Below are 21,837 nucleotides of genomic sequence, written 5' to 3' on the forward strand. Positions count from 1 at the left end.
AATTCAGTACCCAAGTCACTGGGGAGCAATTTGTAGCCTGCATAATTAAACTATAGATAGGCCAGATGTTAGTATTAAAAAAATTGAGTTTATTTGCATTTATACAGAGGGTGTTGCCCTAAAAATTAAAACTGCCTTTTAAAAGATGCTTCGGAGAGGTGCGTTAAAAAAGTATTATTGAAAAACTATGGCTGGGAATGGAGTTTGTATTACAAAACCAAAAGACCCTCACTTGTTTTGGAACAGAGCTACTGATAAAAGATAAATGTAAAGGATCCACTTGACAATTTTTGTCCAGTCGTGTTCGACTCTAGGGGCGGTGCTCATCCCCGTTTCCAAGCCATAGAGCCAGCGTTTTGTCCGAGGACAATCTTCCTGGGGCTGCCTTTGAGGTTGATGCGGAAACTCCAAGTGGTGCAGAATGCAGCGGCCACGCTCCTTAGCAGAGCAAGAAAATACCAGCACATTTCTCCCTTTCTGGCTGCGCTGCATTGGCTGCCCATTCGGTTCCGCATCGATTTCAAAGTATTAACGTTGACTTATAAAGCCCTAAACGGTTTAGGACCTCGATACTTGGCGGAATGCCTTCTCCCACCAAGGTCTACCCGTATCACCCGTGCGAGTCAGGAGGTGAGGCTGAGGAGCCTGACGCCGAGAGAGGCCCGTAAGGAAAGAACTAGAAATCGGGCCTTCTCGGCTGTGGCTCCTCGCCTTTGGAACAATCTCCCTCTGATGATTCGCACGGCCCCCTCACTGGGTACCTTCAAAAATCAGTTAAAAACATGGATGTTTGTGCAGGCCTTCCCTCCAGGTAATCCTTGACTTCTGCGGTTTAGCCCACAGTGCCACCACGTCCCTTGTTTTGGAACAGAGTTACTGATAAGATAAGGGAAAAGTAGCTCGTTAAGTTTAGTTCCAGTTTTCATGGGGGGGAAAAAGCAAATAATAGCAAGTTTCTGTAATGTGAATAGACAACAACAGAGGACAAACCTGGGCAGAGCAGAAACTTTCATTTGACGCCTCAGCAAAGGAACTGTGATCCAAAAAGCAGCCAAAGTGCTGTAGATCCTGCCTGGTTCCCCCATTTTGGAGTCCTCCCCCTCCTTCTCTGTAGTTTTGTGACAAGGCAAAGCCATGCACCCAAGGAGCCATGAGTTCTTTGATGTCGTCTGTGGGTACAATGGGACCATTGAGTTGATAGCAGTTTGAGGATCTTCTCATGTGAAGATCCTATGAATTTAGGACAATTAGTTTTTGAATACTTGGATCTGTTTCCTTCCTTCCCTTAAATGACATGCAGACTTCCAGTGTGCACACATGGAAAGGTTAGAAAAGGTTAACAAAGAAAGGCAGTCTGGCATATCTTTGGTGATGGTCCTGATGCCTCCCAGGAATCAGCCCATCAGGTAGGTGGAGGGATGTTTAAAATATAAGGAAGAGGGTTTTTTGTCTCTTGGATTTTGTCCCTCTCCAGCTGGTCATGTCAGACAGCTGATCCCAGGACAAGGGGAGGTGAGAGACCACAGCTACTTCCTTCTGGGAAGACCATCAGGGGCATCTTGGCAGATCTCAGGCCTTTCCTCCTTAACCTCTGATTTGGGCCTAAAAGATGAAGCCAAAGTTGGAGGGGGGGATGGGGTTGTTTGTACATGAAAAATCTACCCACAGTGCACATAATTCCTCATCCCAGGGGCATTCCCTTAAGGCATCAGACTGAACGTTCCATTTTCAGACTCTTGTATGTGGGCCTACAGTTAACCTCTTGTTTCAAATAAGCAGCATTTTTAAATTATAGTATTTCTAGATTTCAAAAGGCTTGTGCGCTGGGCTGAAAATAACAGAATGACTGTGAGTTTTCTCTTTCCCCTCCTTTCCTTCTGAAGGAACCAACGGAGACTCATGTTTAAACTCAAACAGGTTTATTATAGATAGTTTGTTCTCATGGCGGCAGATTGCAAACTATTCCAACTTAAGTGTGGTGTCGGTTTCCTTCACCAAGCCCTCTGATTCGCCACCATCTACTCTGCTGGGTAGCAGATCTTCCCACAAATAGTCCAGTCTGAACCATGGGTCAGAAGTCAATACAGTCTCTTACTGTCCCGTCAAGGGTAGTAAACCCAATTCCCACTGCTTTCTCATACTTTCTTGCCCAGGAAACTCCTCCTGTCAAGGAGCGAGTCCTGAGCAGCTATCCATTCTCAATTTTGTCGGGGGTTTTTTCCTATCTTTCTTTTCTCTCCCTCTGTAATCTCATCTCCTTCCTTCCATCTCTCTGTCCGAAGTATGATTGTTTTCTAGGCATTTGTTTTCTTTCGGTCTGTAGGGACTTTTAGCTGGACCCCTGCTCCAATCCATGGGTCTTCCTTTCTTATCCATTTCTTTATTATCCACTCCGGTAAAACTTTCTCTGGTTTATTTGTATCAGCCCACAGGACGTGGTGGCGCTCTGGGCTAAACTGCAGAAGCCTGTGCTGCAGGGTCAGAAGACCAGCAGTCATAAGATCGAATCCACGCGATGGAGTGAGTTCCCGTCGCTTTGTCCCAGCTCCTTGCCAACCTAGCAGTTCGAAAGCATGCAAATGAAATTAGATAAATAGGGACCATCTAGGTGGGAAGGTAAAACGGCGTTCCCTAGTCGCACTGGCCACGTGACAATGGAAACTGTCTTCGGACAAGCGCTGGCTCTAGGGCTTGAAAATGGGATGAGCACCATCCCCTAGAGTCGGACACAACTGGACTAAAAATGTCAAGGGGTACTTTTACCTTACAGTATCAGAGTTTCTTTGGGAACTCTTTTCTCCACCATAATCACTACTACTCTTCCTTCCTTCCTTCCTCCTCCTCTTTTATAATCCATTGGCTTCTTCCGCTGCAACACTTTCCCTGGGCTTTCCAAAGCCACCGGCTTCTCTGTTTTTGCTTTTGTTTTACTGGTGCGATCTTTGTTAACTGTTTTTCTCCTTCATCCTTAGGACTGTCAGTTAGCTCTACTTCACTCAGCTTTCATGGGGGAGGGGGTGACACACAAATAAGGAGAACCATCTCTCTATCCATTTCCTCACAATGACATTTAACAAGGATTGAAAATTTCTATACGGAGGTGAGGGGTGAAAGACACAGTTTTAAGATACTTTCTTCAGTAATACTACAGTATAAGCAGGAAGTATTTTGGAATTGTCGATCATAAGCTGCATATAAGCCAACAGTGCAAGGTGGCTGCAAAAAAGGCAAATGCTATTTTAGGCTACATTAACCAAAATACAGTCTCCAAATCCCATGAAAAACTAGTTCCCCTCTATTTAGGACCTCTCTTTTAAAAGGATACTGACAAACTGGATGAAGTTCAGAGAAGGGAACAAGGATGATCAGGGGACTAGAAACAGCTGGGCATGTTTAACCTTGAGAAAAGAAGACTGAGGAGAGGTCTGATAGCACGTTTCAGAGACTTGAAAGGCGGTCATCCAGAGGAGGAGCAGGATCTGTTCTCAGTCATCCCGGAGTGCAGGACAAGTAATGATGGGCTCAAGCTATAGGAAGCCAGATTTCGGCTGAATATCAGGAAAATCGTTCTATCTGTTTTAGGAGGATGTGCCACGGAAACAGTTACCTTGGGAATGTGAGCACTCCAACGTTGGAGGCATTCAAGAGAAAATTGGACAACCCTCTATCAGATCTGCTTTGATCTGGATTCCTGCCTTGAGCAGGGGGTGCGACAGTCCACTTCCCGCTCAATTTTTCTATGATTATGAGCCACCTTTTACTCAGTCCCTATAGAAAATAGTGTGGATCCATGTGTTGAAGAACCAAAGGTAATCTGTGTGCACAGATAGGACCTCTGATAGGATGGATGATCTGGTGAGAATCATATATAAAATTATATGGGATCCTGAGGATTGAAATTTGATTACATGGGCCCATGTTTTACCCAGTCCCAGTGATTACTAGGCAAAGAGGCGTCAGAGCCCTTATTTCAAACGCAGGAAGGATGCAAAAGGGATGCTTCCCTTGATCTCATGGATCTGTCTTTTACTCAAGTCTAGTTTTGTGCCACTGCAAAGCCATGGTTTAGCCCGTGAGCACAGCTGGGACCTGTGATTTGAGGGTGGTTCGGGGAAGGATCCCATGTAAAATAAATGAGGATCGGTCAGAAGAATCCTTCGCTCTGTTTTGAGCCGCTTGGAAAAGCCATCTGGCAACTAAGGGTTAAATATACCGAGTTGAGATTGCTAGAAGGGAAGAAGGAAAAGCCTGGCAAGCAGGAAACGGATCTGTCTCCATAGGAAGTGCTCCCACTCCCTCACCCAAAAAAGGTCCCTTCCGGTCTGTCCTTTTTCTTTCTCCGGGAGGAAAGCGTGACTTGGCCTTCTGGGAAGGTTCTTTGGGGATCTGTTTCTCCTTTTCTGGGATCTGGGGGAGCCTCTTCCTGCCTCTCCCCCTCCCAATTGCGACTGGGATGGTGAGTGTGTCCCAGCAGAGCTGCCTGGGAGGTTTGGGGCTGTTCTACTGGAATTGCACCTTCCGTCCCTTATGGTTCTTGGAAGTAAGATGGGTGGCCTGTGTTTGTCATATTTTCAAACCGAATCATAGTCCCGGACGTCTTGTACACCTTATTGCCTTTTAAAGTAAGGTGCGTCTTCCCCATATTAATTAATTAATTAATTAAACTTATATACCGCCCACACTACCCGAAGGTCTCTGGGCGGCTTACAACATTTAAATTACAATAAGAAGGCAAAATAAAAGGGCAAAATAATTAAAATGCAATTAAAATATATATACTCTAAGAATTGCTATCAAACCCACAGCTGACATTATTTCAATTAAAAGCCTTCTATTCCAATTTTCTAAGGAAAGCATAGGCTTACTTCTGCCATTGGCACAGCACCCAGTTTAGGACTGTGGCAGGCATGCAGTCCCTTCCAGTGGGTTCAGGGGTAGATTATCAACCTCGGAAGATATTCCATGGATCTTCTCTGAAGACTGAGGAGGAATTCCTCCAAATCCTATCAATTGCTCATGTGTTTTCTTGAGAAAAATCCAAGGATGATGCCTGCTATTTCCCAAGTCCCTGCCTCATCATTTGAGACCTTTGCCTCTCTCTTTACCTTCTTTATTACATGCCATAGGTGAGAAATCTCTCTGTGGAAGCTCAGTCAGAGATCCAGGTAGCAGAGCAGCCTCACTTCCAGACCAAACAGAGTGCCCAGCAAGAAGAGAGCCATCAGAGCAATAGGGAGGTGTCCGCCTTGATCGGTAAGGATTCATGTTTTTCCCTGTGTGAAAGGAGAATCATTTTTTTTTGTTTTTTGTTTTACTTAACTCTCTTGGTCTGTGGGAAAGGAAAAAAAAACCTATTCTTTTGTTCTTTATGTGCTTCAACCCAGTGCTGTGGTTTTCAGTATTCCAAGATTTTTTTTATATAGCAACCAGTTCCTTGTGGCTAAATGGAAATGCATTTTCACCCATATTTCTCCATGAGTGGTCTCCAGACTCTTTCAATAAATAAAAATAAATAAAAATAAAACAAAATATTTTCAGGTATGTGGGAGAAATTGTGAAGTTAATATTGTGAACTGTTGTAGAAATTTATTTAATCAATATTTTTTCTTCATTGAGTCATGTACCTTTCTCTGAATTTTGTTCACACACACTTTCCTGAAAGGGCACACTTCTTAATATGGGAACCAGTGGTTTTTACTGGCATGTGAACCCTCTCAAGGGTTTAGTTTCTAGTTAACATTTAAAGGATTATGATCTTATTCTAAGAGAAGCTTATCTAATTAGCTTCCTTTCCCCCTTGTCTCTCTCCCAGGGACTGGGAGGATGCCAGGAACAAGTATTCTTTCATTTCTTCCTTGTGATGGAGCAGAACCAGATTGGGTATGTACAAGATGTTTAAAAGACTCCTTGTGTAATTAGAACTTCTGTATATTCCACCACTTTAGTTCTTAATACTGCTTTCCATTCCTTTTTCATGTAATGTTCCACATGTTCAATGCTTTGGGGCCAGTTAGTTTCACTGGAATTCTTTTCCCTCCCCCTGAGTTCAGGTTCTGGAAGACAGGAAGGAGGAGAGAGCTTCCGTCCAGAACACATCCCTTTTAGAGAAGGCTTATGTAAAAATAACGACAAGAATGCCAGTCTCTGAAGCTCGTCTGTCCCAGTTCCTTCCCTCCCTTGCTTCTCCAGGGTTGGGTCAATGTCCAAGCTAATGTAGCCTTGTCCGAGTGCACGGCTGGTGTCTTCAGGGCCAATCAACCTGGTGAGGGTGGGCAGCTTCTGGCCTCCTCCCATACATCATCTGTCTTCTTCCAAGATAGGTGGCAACCTCTTTCCTTCCCAGTTCTGCTCTTTTATTTCCCTTTTATTCCCTTCCACCCTGCCTCCTCCAGCTCCAGAGACACCTTCTAGCCAGCGTAGTCCTGAGGCAGCTCATCCTCCTCCCATCTGACTTCTTGGAGGGTGCACATTGCCAAGGTGATTCACAAAGTAAAATGTATGGCTTATCTACTGCCCCATAGTGCTTAAAGCACTCTCTGAGTCTTCGGGTAGTGTGCGCGGCATATAAGTTAAATAAATAAAAATAAATTTACAGTTTAATCATGCAGGCTATACATCTCCTCCCCCCACCCCCCCGCCGCTGGGTACTCATTTTACCAACCTTGGAAGGATGGAAGACTGAGTCGCCCTTTATTTTTCTACTTTTCTTAAAATGAATAGGAAGTACAGAAAGGAAAATGAGTAAGGGGAATTTTGATACTAAAACATTTTCAAATGTCATATGATTGCATACAAGAATTACTACAAGACAAAACAGAGAAATAAATAATAAGAGAAAACTATTTTGTTGTTGTTTAGTCGTTAAGTTATGTCCGACTCTTCATGACCCCATTGACCAGAGCACGCCAGGCCCTCCTGTCCTCCACTGCTCTCTTTGCACTCCAGGGGACTCTCAAGAGTCTCCTCCAGCACCACAATTCAAAAGCATCAATTCTTTGGCGGTCAGCCTTCTTTGTGGTCCAGCTCTCACTTCCCCACATCACTAGTGGTAAAACTATAATTTTGTCTATGCGGGCCATTTGTCGGCAAGGTGATGTCTGCTTTTTAAGATGCTGTCCAGGTGTGTCCTCGCTTTCTTTCCAAAAAGCATGTGTCTTTTAATTTCATGGCTGCTGTCACCATCTGCAGTGATCATAGAGCCCAAGAAAGTAAAATCCATTTTAGTTCACTGATGTCCAGGATGTCAATGTTTATTCTTGCCATCTCCTGTTTAACCACATCCAGCTTCCCAAGGTTCATAGATCTTACATTCCAGGTTCCTACACAGTATTTTTCTTTGCAGCATCAGACTTTCCTTTCACTTTCAGGCGCGTCCGCAGCTGAGCGTCCTTTTGGCTTTGGCCCCACCACTTCATTAGCTCTGGAGCTACTTGTACTTGTCCTCTGCTCTTCCTCAGTAGCATGTTGGATGCCTTCCGACCTGAGGGGCCCATCTTCCAGCATCATATCTTTTAGCCTTTTGTTTCTGTCCATGGAGTTTTCTTGGCAGAGATACTGAAATGGCTTGCTAGTTCCTGCTCCAGGTGGATCGCATTTAGTCAGAACTCTCCACTATGACCTGTCCGTCTTGGGTGTCCTTGCTCAGCATAGCCCATAGTTTCTCTGAATTACTTAAGCCCTTTCGCCATGACAAGGCAGCAATTCATGAAGGGGGAAACTATACAGTATTAGAGTGTTAAAAATGCTTTCTGTTTTTTCTTTTCATTTTCAACTTCTTAGTTATATTGTTACAACTTGTATTACTGATTACTCAGCTTAATTCTTAATTTTTATCTAGTACTGTAGTAGAGAAAGATCTTAAAAACAAAGCCAAAACTGAACAGAACATCAATAAGAGGACTAAGAATATAATAAGTATCCACCATCTTAGTTGTTTCCAAGATATAAATACGCTTGCCATTTTTGCTCATATTCTTTGAATGGTATTTCATTTACATAGTTTGTTAACCTTGCCATTATTGCATGCTCAGCTAATTTTATTTCCAATTTATCGTTCTGTTGCAAAAGTTACTCTAGCTGCAGTTAACATATACTGTATCCTGAGAAGGCTATTCTGAACCCATCGGGATTGAACTCAGGTTGTGAGCAGAGTCTTCACTGTTATCTTTATGAAACCTATGAAGAAGCCCTGCTTTCCCTTTCATTTAGGATCCAGTGGCCTTTGAGGAGGTGGCTGTGTTCTTCACCCAGGAGGAGTGGGCACTGCTCGATCCTATCCAGAAGACCCTGCACCGGGAAGTCATGGAGGAGAACTGGCGAACGGTATCCTTACTTGGTAAGGCCCTCTCTTTGCCCCACTGGTGCTGTTCTTTCTTTATCAGTGCATTAGTTTTCCCAACTCTCACTAAGCCACTGTGGGATCCGTAATGCCAGACTGGGCAACCTGTGGCCCTCCAGCTCCCATCACCACAGCCAGTTTTGTCTATGTGGAATCACGATGAGAATAGTTCTTTATCAACATTTGAAGAGATGAAGGTTCCTGGATTACACAAGAACATTCTGGAGGGCTACAGTATGATGGCTACCAGTGACGGGCTTTTTTTTTTTGCATGTGCTGTACTTTTCTGTTAATTTTTTTTCTAATAATTTTGACTTCATGGTTTTTTTTAATAGTAGTATGCTGATTTAATTAGAGAATTGATATTATTACAATTTCTTATTAATAATTGTGCATTGTCTTTGGTTTACATGAGGTGCAGGCTAAAACAGAAACACTTCCTGTCTCCATGTTAGAGGAGATAAATGTTTATGTCAATATATTACGAGGGGACTTGAGAAAGGTGTATAATTCCTCCGCCTCATTTTTCTGGGAAGCATCTTGAAAATAGAGTCCAGAAACAAAAACAAACAAAAGGGAAGGGTAAGAGTTATAAGATTTAAAGTTTCTCATCCAGTTGCTTTACCTGGAGTGTAAAATTGTGTAAAGTGGGTACAAGGTGCCCATGACTGAAAGTGTGTAGTTTCTCTTCATTATATCATGATATGGGATAGAAGAATTAAAGAGGAAAGAAGGACAAACTGTTATGTTACTCAAAAGACTGATTTCATTCCATATTCTTCATAAAAGCTTCCTTGTAAGAGCCTCGTGGCGCAGTGGTTAAACCGCTGTATTGCAGCTAAAACTGTGCTCACAACCTGGAGTTCAAATCCCAGGTAGCCGGCTCAAGGTTGACTCAGCCTTCTATCCTTCCGAGGTTGGTAAAATGAGTACCCAGCTTGCTGGGGGGGCAATGTGTAGCCTGCATAATTAAATTGTAAACCGCCCAGAGAGTGCTTGAAGCGCTATGGGGCGGTATATAAGCAGCACGCTTTGCTTTGCTTTGCTTTTTTCCTGGAGATCTGTTTGTGTCTTCAGTACAGTTGTTTCTGCATTTGTCTTTTCTTTCAGAAACTATCTGGAGGGAGAAAAATGTATGTCCTCAATGCGAAAAGAGTTTTATGCACACATTAGAGTTTTCCAGATGTCAGAGAACTCATACAGAAGAGGAAAGTTACGTTCAAGAGAAGACCTACAAATGCATCATATGTGGAAACAACTTTGCCGTGGAGATAGCCATGGAGATGCTTCATGAAAGTATCCACACTGGGAAGACCCAATTTGTAAATGAAGTGTCTTTGAATTATTTAGGCTGCAATTCATACTTTGTGAGTCATCAGAGAGTCCGCCCAAGAAGGAGAGATTACAAATGCCAGCAATGTGGAAAGTATTTTACCTGCAATTCAAACCTTCTCATTCATCAGAGAGTTCACACAGGAGAGAAACCATACAATTGCCAGGACTGTGGGAAATGTTTTGCTCAGAGCTCAAATCTTGAGAGCCATAAGAAATTACACACAGGAGAGAAAACATACAAATGCCAGAAGTGTGGGATGTGTTTTGCGTGGAATTCACAATTTTTGCTTCATAAGAAAGTCCACATAGGAGAGAAACGATATAAATGCGAGGAGTGTGGAAAATGCTTTACAGAGAGTTCACTGCTTGTGAGTCATATTAGAGTCCACACAGGAGAGAAACCGTATCAATGCCACGACTGTGGTAAGTGCTTTGCCCAGAAGTCACAGCTTGAGAAGCATAAGAGAGTCCACACGGGAGAGAAACCATACAAATGTGAAGACTGTGGGAAATGTTTTGCTTGGAATTCTGACCTTTTCAGGCACAAGACAGTCCACACAGGAGAGAAACCTTACCAATGCCAGGAGTGTGGCAAATGTTTCGCGCACAGTTCATCACTTGTAACTCATAAGAGAGTCCACACAGGAGAAAAACCGTACAAATGCCAGGAGTGTGGGAAATGTTTTGCTCGCAGTTCACATCTTGTGGATCACAAGACAGTCCACACAGGAGAAAAAAGATACAAATGCGAGGAGTGTGGCAAATATTTTGCCCACAGTTCATCACTTGTAAATCATAAGAGAGTCCACTCATGAAAGAAACCATACAAATGCCAGACATTTGGAAATATTTTGCTCAGAAAATACATACTTGGGAATCATAAGAGGGAGCACACAGGAGACAAACTGTACAAACTTGTGAAGAATGTTTTGTCCACAGTTCACTGCTGCTTCTGACACCTATGAGAGTCCACACAGGAAAGAAACCATACAAGTGCCAGGAGTGGGGCAAATGTTTGATTCAGAATATACCCTTTGTGGTTCTTAAGGGGTCCATACAGATGAAAAACCGTACAAATATCTAGAGCGTGTTTTGCTCAGACCTTGCAACTTGTGAAGCATAAGAAAGTCCACACAGGAGAAAAGCCTAATAACATAAAGATATTTTGTTTGTTGTTCAGATTTCCTGTATTGTGAACTTTTAGAGAGTCATGATAGGAATGAAGCCATACAAATGACAGGAGTCTGAAATTTTTTTTAGGTTTAACCCATTCGGAGACTCCGGGCAGCCCAGTCAGGACGTAATGGATAAGAGATATTTCCTGCATCTCTTGGCCTGAAGAAAATAAGGGAAGGAGTTCTGTGCCGTCTTAAATTAAGGCACCAGAGATGTCTGGTGCGGTAATTTTAATGTCCGGTAGATCACATGATAGAGAGAGGTAGTTGGAATTGGGAAGAAGGTCTGGTTTGGAGCATACCATGGCCATATGAGTTCTGCACAGAATTTGCTACCTGAGGAGAAGAGACCGGAGTTGGGTATCCATGCTTGAATTGGGCAGCTTCACACCCTACCAGCAGCAGATACCACCTTCCAAGCTCTGACCCTGAGCCAAGTTAGAGAATAGGAGGGGTGTGATTGCACCAAAGTTTCCCTTTCTTAGCTACTTGTGTACAATGTTATTTTTATACATAAAAAGTCTTGGGGGGGGGAAGTGTGAAAAAATGTATGCCTTTTTTCCCATTGGGGTACTGTCCTACCCTTGCTGGTGTAAAATATCGGTATGAAAAATATTCCATATCAGTATTTTGGTGAACTACGCTGCTGAGAAGCCTGAGGGACTGACCCATTCTGGAAAGAGAGTAGATTTCTCTGGAGTTTCAGGAAATACAAGAAGAACACCTTAATAGTCTGGCCTCAATCCCAACCTCTCAGTTCACCATTAGAGTGGGAGCAGAAAGTAATGCACAGTACCCTCAGGGTAAAATGTTTCCTTCTCCCGATGCATGAAGGCTAAATAACAGTTTTTGCGGAAAAGCTGTGTTTGCCATCTGCTTTGAATGCTTTGGCATTACCCGGGGGGGATTTTTTGGATGAGCTTAGCAGCTCTCCAGAGAAATCAAAACTCCCGATGGCAGTTGGTGAATAGTTACTGCAATGCTAGAAAACTGATGCTGAAGGGCTTAGAGTCGAGCAGAGTAAGGAATGAGTAGCCTGGATTTCCCTGGTGAGTTACACTAATGGTGTAAATTAAGACAGTGAATTATCAGTAGTTAACAATCTGCTGTTCTTTACTGTGAGAGTTAAACTTTGGGGGGCCGTTTTGCTCCCCACTGACAGATACTCCAGACACTTTGTTGTTGCCTTAAACCATCATCTTTTATTTCAAAACCATCAACAAATAATAACAGTCTCTCTCTCTCTCTCTCTCTCTCTCTCTCTCTCTGTGGGGAGGTAGTTCCCCACCATCTCCTGAGTGAAAACTCTTGCTGTGGTGTGGTTTTCTCCTTTTTGACCTTTTCTCTTTTCTCTCTCAGTGTGGCGTCTTTCCTCTGATCTTTTTCCTCCACTGCTTACTCTCATATTCTCCCCAGTAAGAGGGCTTTCTGAGTGGTCAATAATTCATAGTCTTTTCTTTGTTCTCTTTAAGCAACATCAGTTTTTCCCACATATCCATGGTTTCTCTAACTAGATCCATTCTCATCCCTCAAGTAATAGTCGCTCTTCTTTTCTTATTTTTTCCATAAATGTAAAGGTTCCCCTTGACATGTTTTTGTCCAGTCGTGTTCGACTCTAGGGGGCGGTGCTCATCCCCTTTTCAAGCCATAGAGCCAGCGCTTGTCCGAAGACAGTTTCCATTGTCATGTGGCCAGTGTGACTAGGGAACGCCATTTTACCTTCCCACCGAGGCGGTACCTATTTATTTATTCGCATTTACATGCTTTCGATCTGCTAGGTTGGCGAGGAGCTGGGACAAAGCAATGGGAGCTCGCTCCGTTGCATGAATTCGATCTTACAACTGCTGGTCTTCTGAAGCTGCAGCACAGGCTTCTGTGGTTTAGCCCACAATACTAGCCTCCATTCTTTCAGTGCTTCTTTCAGCTTTGTTCATTTTCCTCTCTTATTTATATCTTCCTCTTTTTTCTCTCCCCTCCTTTCTGCTTTTCCAGTCTTTTTCTGTATGCCTTCCATCTCTTGTTCAACTGGGGGCATTCTCTTTTCTCTCCTTTTCTTTCTCTCCTGTTCTGAGGGCTTGAGTTTCCTTTATTTTCCGGGTAGAGAAGACGGTAATCCGGCAGAAGGTGTTGCTTTTCTGCCCTCTTCCTCATCAGTTAATGCAACTTCACACACAGTGAGGGATACAGGCATGATCTTTTTAAATAGTAGCTAACAAAGTAAAACTTAATCCAGACAAGAGAGAGGTGTTGAGGTGTTCCTGGTTAGTTGGAAGGCAGATGAGGGAATAGGGATACTACCTATGCTGGATGGGGTTACACTCCCTCTGAAAACTCAAGTCCGCAGCTGGATTCTGGATTTATCCCTAAGCTTAGATGCCCAGGTTTTGGTGGTGGCTAGGAGTGCTTTTGCACAGCTAAAGCTGGTGCGCCAGCTGCGCCTGTTCCTTGAGATGTCTGATTTGGCTACAGTGACACATGCCTTAGTTACATCCGCCTTTGAAGATGGTTTGAAAACTTCAGCTGGTGCAAAACTCTGCAGCCAGACTACTGAGTGGGGCCAGCTACAGGGAACATATAGCACACAACTGTTACAAGAACTGCACTGGCTACCAATCAGTTTCTGAGCCCAATTCACAGTGCTGGTCCTTATAAAGTTCTATACAGCTTGGGTCCAGGCTACCTGAAGGACCCTATCTCCATATATATGTGCCTTCTCGGCGATTCAGATCAGCAGAGGAGGCCCTCCTCTCGGTCCCATTGCCAGCAGAAGCACAGATGATGGGGACACGGGAAAGGGCCTTCTCAGTGGTAGCTCCCAGGCTGTAGAACGCTCTTCCTTGGGATCTCAGGATGGCCCCTCCCCTTTTATCCTTTCGAAAAAGGCTAAAGAAAGACCCATCTCTTCAGGCAGGTTTTAACAGTTATAACTGAATCCCTGAACCCAATTTTAGCAGATAGTTCTAATATTTTTCATGTTTTAATCTTTTAATTGTATTTTAAATCATATATTGTTTAATTTATCTTTTAATATTTAACTTATTGTGTTTTTAAATTGTGTGAATTTTAATGTTGTAAGACACTTTGTGTCCCTTGTTGGGAGAAATGCAGCATATACAGTGGATATAAAAAGTTTACACACCACTGTTAAAATGTCAAGTGTCTGTGATGTAAAAAAATGAGACAAAGATAAATCATTTCAGAACTTTTTCCACCTTTAATGAGAACTCTGAACTGTACAACTCAGTTAAACAACAAACTGAAATCTTTTAGGTGGAGGGAGGTAAAAATAAAAACCTGAAATAATATGGCTGTATCTGTGTGCACACCCTTAATCTAATACTTTGTCGAAGCACCTTTTGATTTTATTACAGCACTCAGCCTTTTCAGGTATGAGTCTATCAGTATGGCGCTTCTTGATTTGGCAATATTTGCCCACTCTTCTTTGCAAAAATGTTCCAAATCTGTCAGATTGCAAGGATGTCTCTTGTGCACAGCCCTCATCAGATCACCCCACAGATATTCAATCGGATTCAGGTCTGGGCTCTGGCTGGGCCATTCCAAAATGTTAATTATCTTCTGGTGAAGCCATTCCTTTGTTGATTTTGGATATATGATTTGGGTCATTGTCATGCTGAAAGGTGAAGATCCTCCTCATGTTCAGCTTTCTAGCAGAAGCATGAAGGTTTTGTGCCAATATTGACTAGTATTTGCAACTGTTCATAATTCCCTCTAGCTTGACTAAGATCCCTGTCCCAGCTGAAGGAAAACAGCCCCAAAGCATGATGCTGCCACCATCATGCTCACTGTGGGTATGGTGTTCTTTTGGTGATGCGCAGTGTTGTTTTTGCGCCAAACATATCTTTTAGAATTAGAAACATAAAGTTCAACCTTAGTTTCATCAGACCATAACACTTTTTCACACATGCTTTTGGGAGACTTCAGATGTGTTTTGCCAAATTTAGCCGGGCTTGGATGTTTTTCTTCATGAGAAAAGGCCTCCGTCTTGCCCCTCTACCCCATAGCCCAGACATAGGAAGAATACGAGAGATTGTTGTCACATGTCCCACACAGCCAGGACTTGCCAGATATTCCTGCAGCTCCTTTAACGTTGCTGTAGGCCTCTTGGCAGCCTCCCTGATCGATTTTCTTCTAGTCTTTTCATCACTTTTGCAGGGACGTTCAGTTCTTGGTAATATCACTGTTGTGGCATATTTTCTCCACTTGATGATGGCTGTCTTCACTGTGTTCCATGGTACAATATCTATATCTAATGCCTTGGAAATTCTTTTGCACCCTTCTCCCGACTGATACCTTTTAAACTATGAGATCCCTCTGATGCTTTGGAAGCTCTCTGTGGACCATGGGTTCTGCTGTAGAATGCGACTAAGAAAATGTCAGGAAAGACCTACTAGCACAGCTGATCTTTATTTGGGATTGCTCAGAGGTACTTTAAATGATGGCAGGGGTGTACGGACTCCTACTTAACATGAGTTTGAATGGGATTGTTTACTGCTGAACACAGCTACATCCCCAGTTATAAGAGGGTGTGCACACAGATGCAACCATATTACAGTGGTGCCCCGTATAGCGAGGTTAATCCGTTCCGGATTAACCTTCGCTATACGAAAACATCGCTGTGCGGGGCAGGAAAACCTATTGGAACGCATTAAACTTAGTTTAATGCGTTCCAATAAGTGTGTAAACTTACCCCCTCCAGCGATGTTTTCGCTCCGGTGGCCATTTTGGAGCCGCCGATCAGCTGATCGGCGGCTCCAAAATGGCCGCCGGATGACCCGAAATGGCCCCTATCAGCGTTTTCGCGCCCTCCCCTTGCTTACGGAGGTCGCGAAAACGCTGCGGGGGGGCATTTCGGGCCATCCGCGGCCATTATAATGGCCGCGGATGGCCCGAAATGCCCCCCCCCGCAGCGTTTTCGCGACCTCCCTAAGCAAGGGGAGGGCGCGAAAACGCTGATAGGGGCCATTTCGGGTCATCCGGCGGCCATTTTGGAGCCGCCGATCAGCTGTTCGGCGGCTCCAAAATGGCCGCCGGAGCCCCAATCGTCGCAAAGCGAGTGCGGCGATTGGGGCTGATCCGTATAGCGATCCCCAAAAAGGGATCGCTATACGGATTTTTCGTTAAACGGTGCACTCGTTAAGCGAGGCACCACTGTATTTCAGTTTTTTATTTTTACTTCCTTCCCCCTAAAAGATATCAGTTTGTTGTTCAACTGAGTTGTACAGTCCATAGGTCTCATTAAAGGTGGAAAAAGTTCCAAAATGATTTATCTTTGTCTCATTTTTTTAACAGCACAGACACTTGACGTTTTAACAGGGGTGTGTAAACTTTTTATATCCACTGTAAATAAAACTAATAATACTGTTTTTCATGATTCTTTCTCAGCATTAACTGTGTGTTGTTCTTAATTGTACCCTTCTTTTCTCTTCCAATCATAATAATAATAGTGAAATGAAATAAAAACAGGAATCCACCAGCACCACCTTCTGAGTTCTCTCATCCAGGAAGGACCTGAGCCAATGTAAAACAGTGCCTGCAATTCACATCTGAGAGGATGGGAACGATGGTATCAAAAGCTGGTGAGAGGTCCAGCAGAACCAACAGGGACACCCTTTCCCTGTCCAGGTCCCAAAATAGGTCATCCACCCAGTATCTGCCATCCACAGGCACTGTGTGAGAGACAGTGTGGCTGTGGCTGGGCTGCTGCCAGCTTTTCTGAGGGAGCCTGGCTCGGTTTCCCTCTGCCTTGCAGGACTGGGCTCTCGCCACTTCTGGCTGCCCTACCCCTCCCCAACATCAGCCACCTGGCTCAGGCGGAGAACAGGCTTATAAGCCGGAGCTGCTTTCAGGGGCCTACTGGACCAGCACTCCTGCATTCAGGGGAGCTGAATAACATCTGCTGATCACAGACATTGGGTGAGAGATGCTGTGGCTGGGCTGCCGCTGGCTGCCAGCTTCCGTGAGGGAACTGGCTGGGGAATAAATTGGAGAACAGGAGGGCTTGGGGGGGTGTTTCTGGGGCAACCAATAGAGACTCTATCTGGTGGGGAAAGATATGGCAGTGGGAGTAGAGCATGCCCGCATAGGAGAAAGGAGGTTAGATACCTTACATCTATCCCCTTTTCTAGCTCTACTCCCAGCCAAATGGTACTAGGTGACCGTATCAGCCACCCCCTGGGCCACATGGTACTGTTGGTAAAAATCAGGTCAGCAAGAAATAAGACCGCCTCTATCCATGATTTAATTTTGTATGAGGGGGCCAGTAGTTAGTTAGACTACCTAGCATTCATCAAAATCACAGGTTCGCCACCCTGTAAGGCAGGACAAGGGATCAAGAATCAACTAAGGGCCCTCCTCCTGGGTGTGTGGGGATTTAGAGTTGAAGTCTAAGAACATCTGGAGGCCCAAGGTTGGGGACTCCTGACGTAGGGGATTGTGGAGGCCTCCATGGGCCTATAAGAGGGATTCATAGATGCTGGACTCCCCTGTGACCACAGTGTGGCCTCAGGATTGGCCCCCAAAGTGATGTGTTGCCCCCGCGGCCCTGTGGGCCAATGGGGTGAGTTTGGAGGGGTTTAGCTAGAAAAGGGGTGGCTGTAGGGCATGCCTTGGGGCTGAAACTCCACAGCGGTTGCTGAAATGATACAGCAGTAATTTTGGGGGTCTTCTGCACGTGCTTGCTGCTCTTTGCAGAGACTGTTGCAGTTTGGAGAAGCTGGAGGAGAAGGAAAAGCAGCTCTCCTCTCCCCCAGTTGCCCCCAAAGGCAGAAAGCCAAAAGAACCTGGACGCCAAAACCCCAGCCAACCCCAGAAAGCGGTACGTGAGTACAGATTCTGACAATGAGAATATGCCACCTGGAAGAACCTTAAAGATGGCATAATATGGAAGCTCCCTTCTATAGAGAGAAATCTTCTGAAAGACTGGTATGTAATCATTTATGGAAGGGGTGGCGCCAGAGGGTTGCTATATGATTACCCAGTCTATGTGTTTGTTAAAAACCCTCTTCTCTTTGATTTTTCAGGAACCATCCCATTCACAAGTAAGTGGAACTCCTCTGAAACGAGGCAAGGGCATGAGATCTGTTGCAAGCCTTTATGGAATTCTGAAATACTGTCTGACTGGCTATATGAAGAAACAAGCGTGCAGGGGATGCCGCCTAGAAATGTCTGATCAAGAGGGACACATTTGTCTGTCCTGGGATGCACACAGCCTTTCAAGAATGCTGTGAATGTCATGTGGAAAAATCTGTTTTAAGACTGCTTTTTATGTTCTTACATTGGTAGCTTACCAGCATCATGCTGTCTACATCACTAAGAGAACTGTGGGTTATATGTCTGAGCTTTATAAAAATGTAACAAATTCTAATAATATCGGTTGTTGTGGGTTTTTCGGGCTTCTAATAATACCTTTTTAAAAAAGTTACAGAGAAAATCAGATCAGAGTTTTCTAGAGACTGTGTTAACTGGGCTTGAGGGCTTTCATTATAAAACATTTCGCTGTCAAGCCTGTAAAATTTGAATACAAATAATACTTTTGAAAGGTGGCAATTTATGATATTTCATTATACCTGGTTCCACACTGCTGCTACATAGAGCCTGGGCCTGTATTTATAAAAGGCCTCTGTATTCCCCCGCCCCTTAAGCAGGCTCCAGAAGTTCCCAAAAGCTTTTCCTGCTTAAAATAGAAAAGCCTCAGAAAAAGCCCTATTGTGGCCATTAAAGATTATTAACACACACTCCTCAGTTGTTATTCAGAAATATTCTTAGAAGTCCTGCTTTTGGGGAAATTTATTTGGAAAGACATCTTCTGAACTCTGACCGTATGCCAAGGGGGGAATAAGAAGAGTGTGATTCCACAAAATTCTTCCTTTCTCTGCTACTGGCCTTGTACAACTTTTTTTAATAGACAGAAAAACCTTGTGGACCAATATATATACGACTTTTTTTGCTGTTGGGTCACTATTCTGTCTTGCTGGTGTAAAATTAAATACTGTCCACACCTGGGTTTTGTGAACCATGATGCAGAGTTATCTGAGGGATGTCTGCTGAATGTCAGAACCTCAGCCCCATTCTTGAACTCAAACCCAGCCACTCCATTCATTAGAACTACAGAAAATAACTCACAACATACCCAGGGTGTTGTTTTTCTAACTTCTTATGCATAAAGGCTGGACGACCATTACTATTAAATAGCCGTATTTGCTATTTGCTTCAAACACTTTGGCCTTAGGGCATCCTTGGATGAACTTACTAGATCTTCAGAGAAATTTAAATCCGCAATGGCTGTTGGTGAATAGTTACTGGATGCAAGACATCTGATGCTGAAGTGCGTACAGTAGAGCAAAATGAGCACTTCTTAGCCTGATCCCCTTCTTGAGCTACACTTGCATGAAGTGCAATGCTGGAAATTGTGGTGAGGAATCATCAGTAGTTAATGATTTCCCCTTTGTTTTCCTTAATATGGATCAGTCCATGCAACTAGGCACACAGTGAGAGATACAAGCACAAACTTGGTCATTAGTAGGCATTGATTGCTGCAATTCACACCACTGCACTGAGACGGGGGTTCCTCGCCATTCAGGTTCTCGGCAGTATGTTCTGTTCGGTGCAATCTGTAGGAAGACATTTTAGCATCAATATGTCCAATTGAGACTAAAATTAGATTTCTCAACAGGATAAACAGCTGCTCAGAGTGGTCAATCTGACCAGATGAGCGGGATATAAATCTAATAATAATAATAAAAATAAAAATTAAAAAATTAAAAAATTATATCAAAAGCAAAGCTGCTTCATACTGGACACAATTTCCCCTTTTTAGGAGATAATTGTCTAGTTCACCTTGGTCCTGGCAATGCAACATGGATGATGTCTTCTTGAAACACTTAGGAGGTGCTGTGAGGAATGCATCATCCACAGGGAGGATCCACTACTACACTTGTTTTTACCTGGTGTGAGTACTTGCCAGGTGGGCCGGTGTGCTGAGGTTTGGGAAGGCTTCTTGGGAGCTCCTTCTCCCATCACCTTTCAGCCCCTTGCTCACATAGTGCTCCAGGCGGTTGCTTCCGGCTGCAAAACATCCTTACAAGGAAAAAAAACCTCAAAACCCACTAAATGTTCAAAGAGACGCTCAAGTTCAAGACACTGGCTTTAGTACCAACAATCAATGCTTTCAGTCGTCTGAATGAAAACACCGCTGTAGAGTCCTATTATTATTATTTTTATTAAAGGTGTTTTAGTGAAACATATAAACTCCCAAGCAAGCTTTGTGACTCTGAAAAGATGATGATGTAAAGCAGTTCCTTAATGAGGGTAAAACAAAACTTATTCAGTGGTTTAGGCAATCAAGGGGTTGTGCCACAGAAAAATACTGTAACAAAAGTTGCCTAATCTCCAGCTGTATTTCTAGAATAGCAGGATTCCAGGGCGCAAGCAGAGTTCAGCACAATAGCAAGCTAGATGACTTAAGCAAGCAAGCAAGCAAGCAAGCAGCTGCTCAAAGCTATTTGCCAGGATCTGGTTAACCATAACTAGTCTTCTGACTGACCTTCTATCCCATCATCCTCTCATGAGTGACAGGCCTTCCAACCAATCAGAATCTTTTCTGAGACTGACTTCTTGCACAGTAACACAGTTCAAGAATGGGGCTGAGGTTCTGACATTCAGCAGACATCCCTCAGATAACTCTGCATCATGGTTCACAAAACCCAGGTGTGGACAGTATTTAATTTTACACCAGCAAGACAGAATAGTGACCCAACAGCAAAAAAAGTCGTATATATATTGGTCCACAAGGTTTTTCTGTCTATTAAAAAAAGTTATACAAGGCCAGTAGCAGAGAAAGGAAGAATTCTGTGGAATCACACTCTTCTTATTCCCCACCTTGGCATACGGTCAGACCACCAGGTGTATCTACTCAGCATACCATGGGGGAACTCAGGTAGTTTCAGCTTCTCAAAAGATACTCCACATTTCAAGGACAAACACTCTCACACCAGCCTTTTGATGGCTTTCTAACTGTATGAGCATTTCCTCTCACTTATGGCAGCTCAGGTATGCTGATCTTAAGACTTCAAGGTAATTTGAGGGGATGACGAACCCTTTTCTTCCTGGTTCCTCTCCAGGGGCCCATTCGTTGGTAGTAGCTTCTTATATGAAACAGGTGATTCCAGACCTAAATTCTTATTACAAAATTCTTGTCCCTTTAGTGTGGGAAGAATAACCTGGAGGCGAGGGTTTGCAGCCAGCAGAGGCTGGAGGGGAAGCCCTGGGAGCCCCCAACCAGAACTTCTGAGCTTCCCCGATTTCTGTTCTTCCACCTTCAAACCTCTCCTGCTCTGTTATGTTGGAGCCATGAGTAAACACCATCCCATCTCTCGTGTTGGCCTTGGGCGATTCATTTGGTCTGTCTCCGTGAAGGATACACCTCAGGTCTGGGTGAGAAGAGGAGAGGGTTTTATCTGGCAGCAGAATGCCTTGGGCCACCTTAACCCTCTTGAATGGGTTCCCTTCTTTCTGCCTCTTTGCAGGAGCCATTTTGGGTCAAGCAGAGAGAACCCTTTGACCTGTGGGGCAAAGGAATCTCTTGCCCCCCAAAGCACCCGCTGTGCCACAGATCCAGGTTGTCTCCTCCAGGCTGGAGAACACATAAGCCATGAGCTGACAGATCCTTCCTTCCTTGATTGATTGGCACAGTTGGGAATCTAAGATTTGAGAGTGGTTTGGGGAAGATTTCATGACTTAGGAGATAGGGAAGAGGAGGAAGAGCTGAGCAATTTCTGAGTAAGGACTTCTTGAGCCCTCAAATCGAATTCGGGAGGGATCCACAGACTGGGAATGGGACACCTATTTTGGAAGTCCTGGATACTCCATCTTGTCACCCAGGGTTTAATACGAGTTGATATTCCGAGAAAAGAGGAACTGCAAAGCAGGAAACTTGTCTGTCTCCCTAGGAAAAGTTCCCTTTCCAAAAAC

General features: G+C 43.9%; 1 protein-coding gene across 2 annotated transcripts; it reads left to right on the forward strand.

Moving 5' to 3' along the window:
• The first annotated feature begins 900 nt into the window (after window positions 1-900).
• Window positions 901-11,022, forward strand: LOC140703992 (uncharacterized). 2 transcript variants are annotated; one of them, XM_078388286.1, is made up of 5 exons: window positions 901-4,540; window positions 5,127-5,253; window positions 5,813-5,880; window positions 8,209-8,335; window positions 9,449-11,022. In XM_078388286.1, exons 1-5 carry the CDS (start codon window positions 4,454-4,456, stop codon window positions 10,486-10,488), a joined length of 1,449 nt encoding a protein of 482 aa, XP_078244412.1. In that variant the 5' UTR covers window positions 901-4,453; the 3' UTR covers window positions 10,489-11,022. The 2 variants fall into 2 exon arrangements, with proteins under 2 accessions (XP_078244412.1, XP_078244413.1); XM_078388287.1 differs by having other exon boundaries at window positions 908-4,456.
• The last annotated feature ends 10,815 nt before the right edge of the window (window positions 11,023-21,837 follow it).

The sequence above is a fragment of the Pogona vitticeps genome, chromosome 2 (assembly GCF_051106095.1).
Source record: "Pogona vitticeps strain Pit_001003342236 chromosome 2, PviZW2.1, whole genome shotgun sequence".
Taxonomy (NCBI): domain Eukaryota; kingdom Metazoa; phylum Chordata; class Lepidosauria; order Squamata; family Agamidae; genus Pogona; species Pogona vitticeps.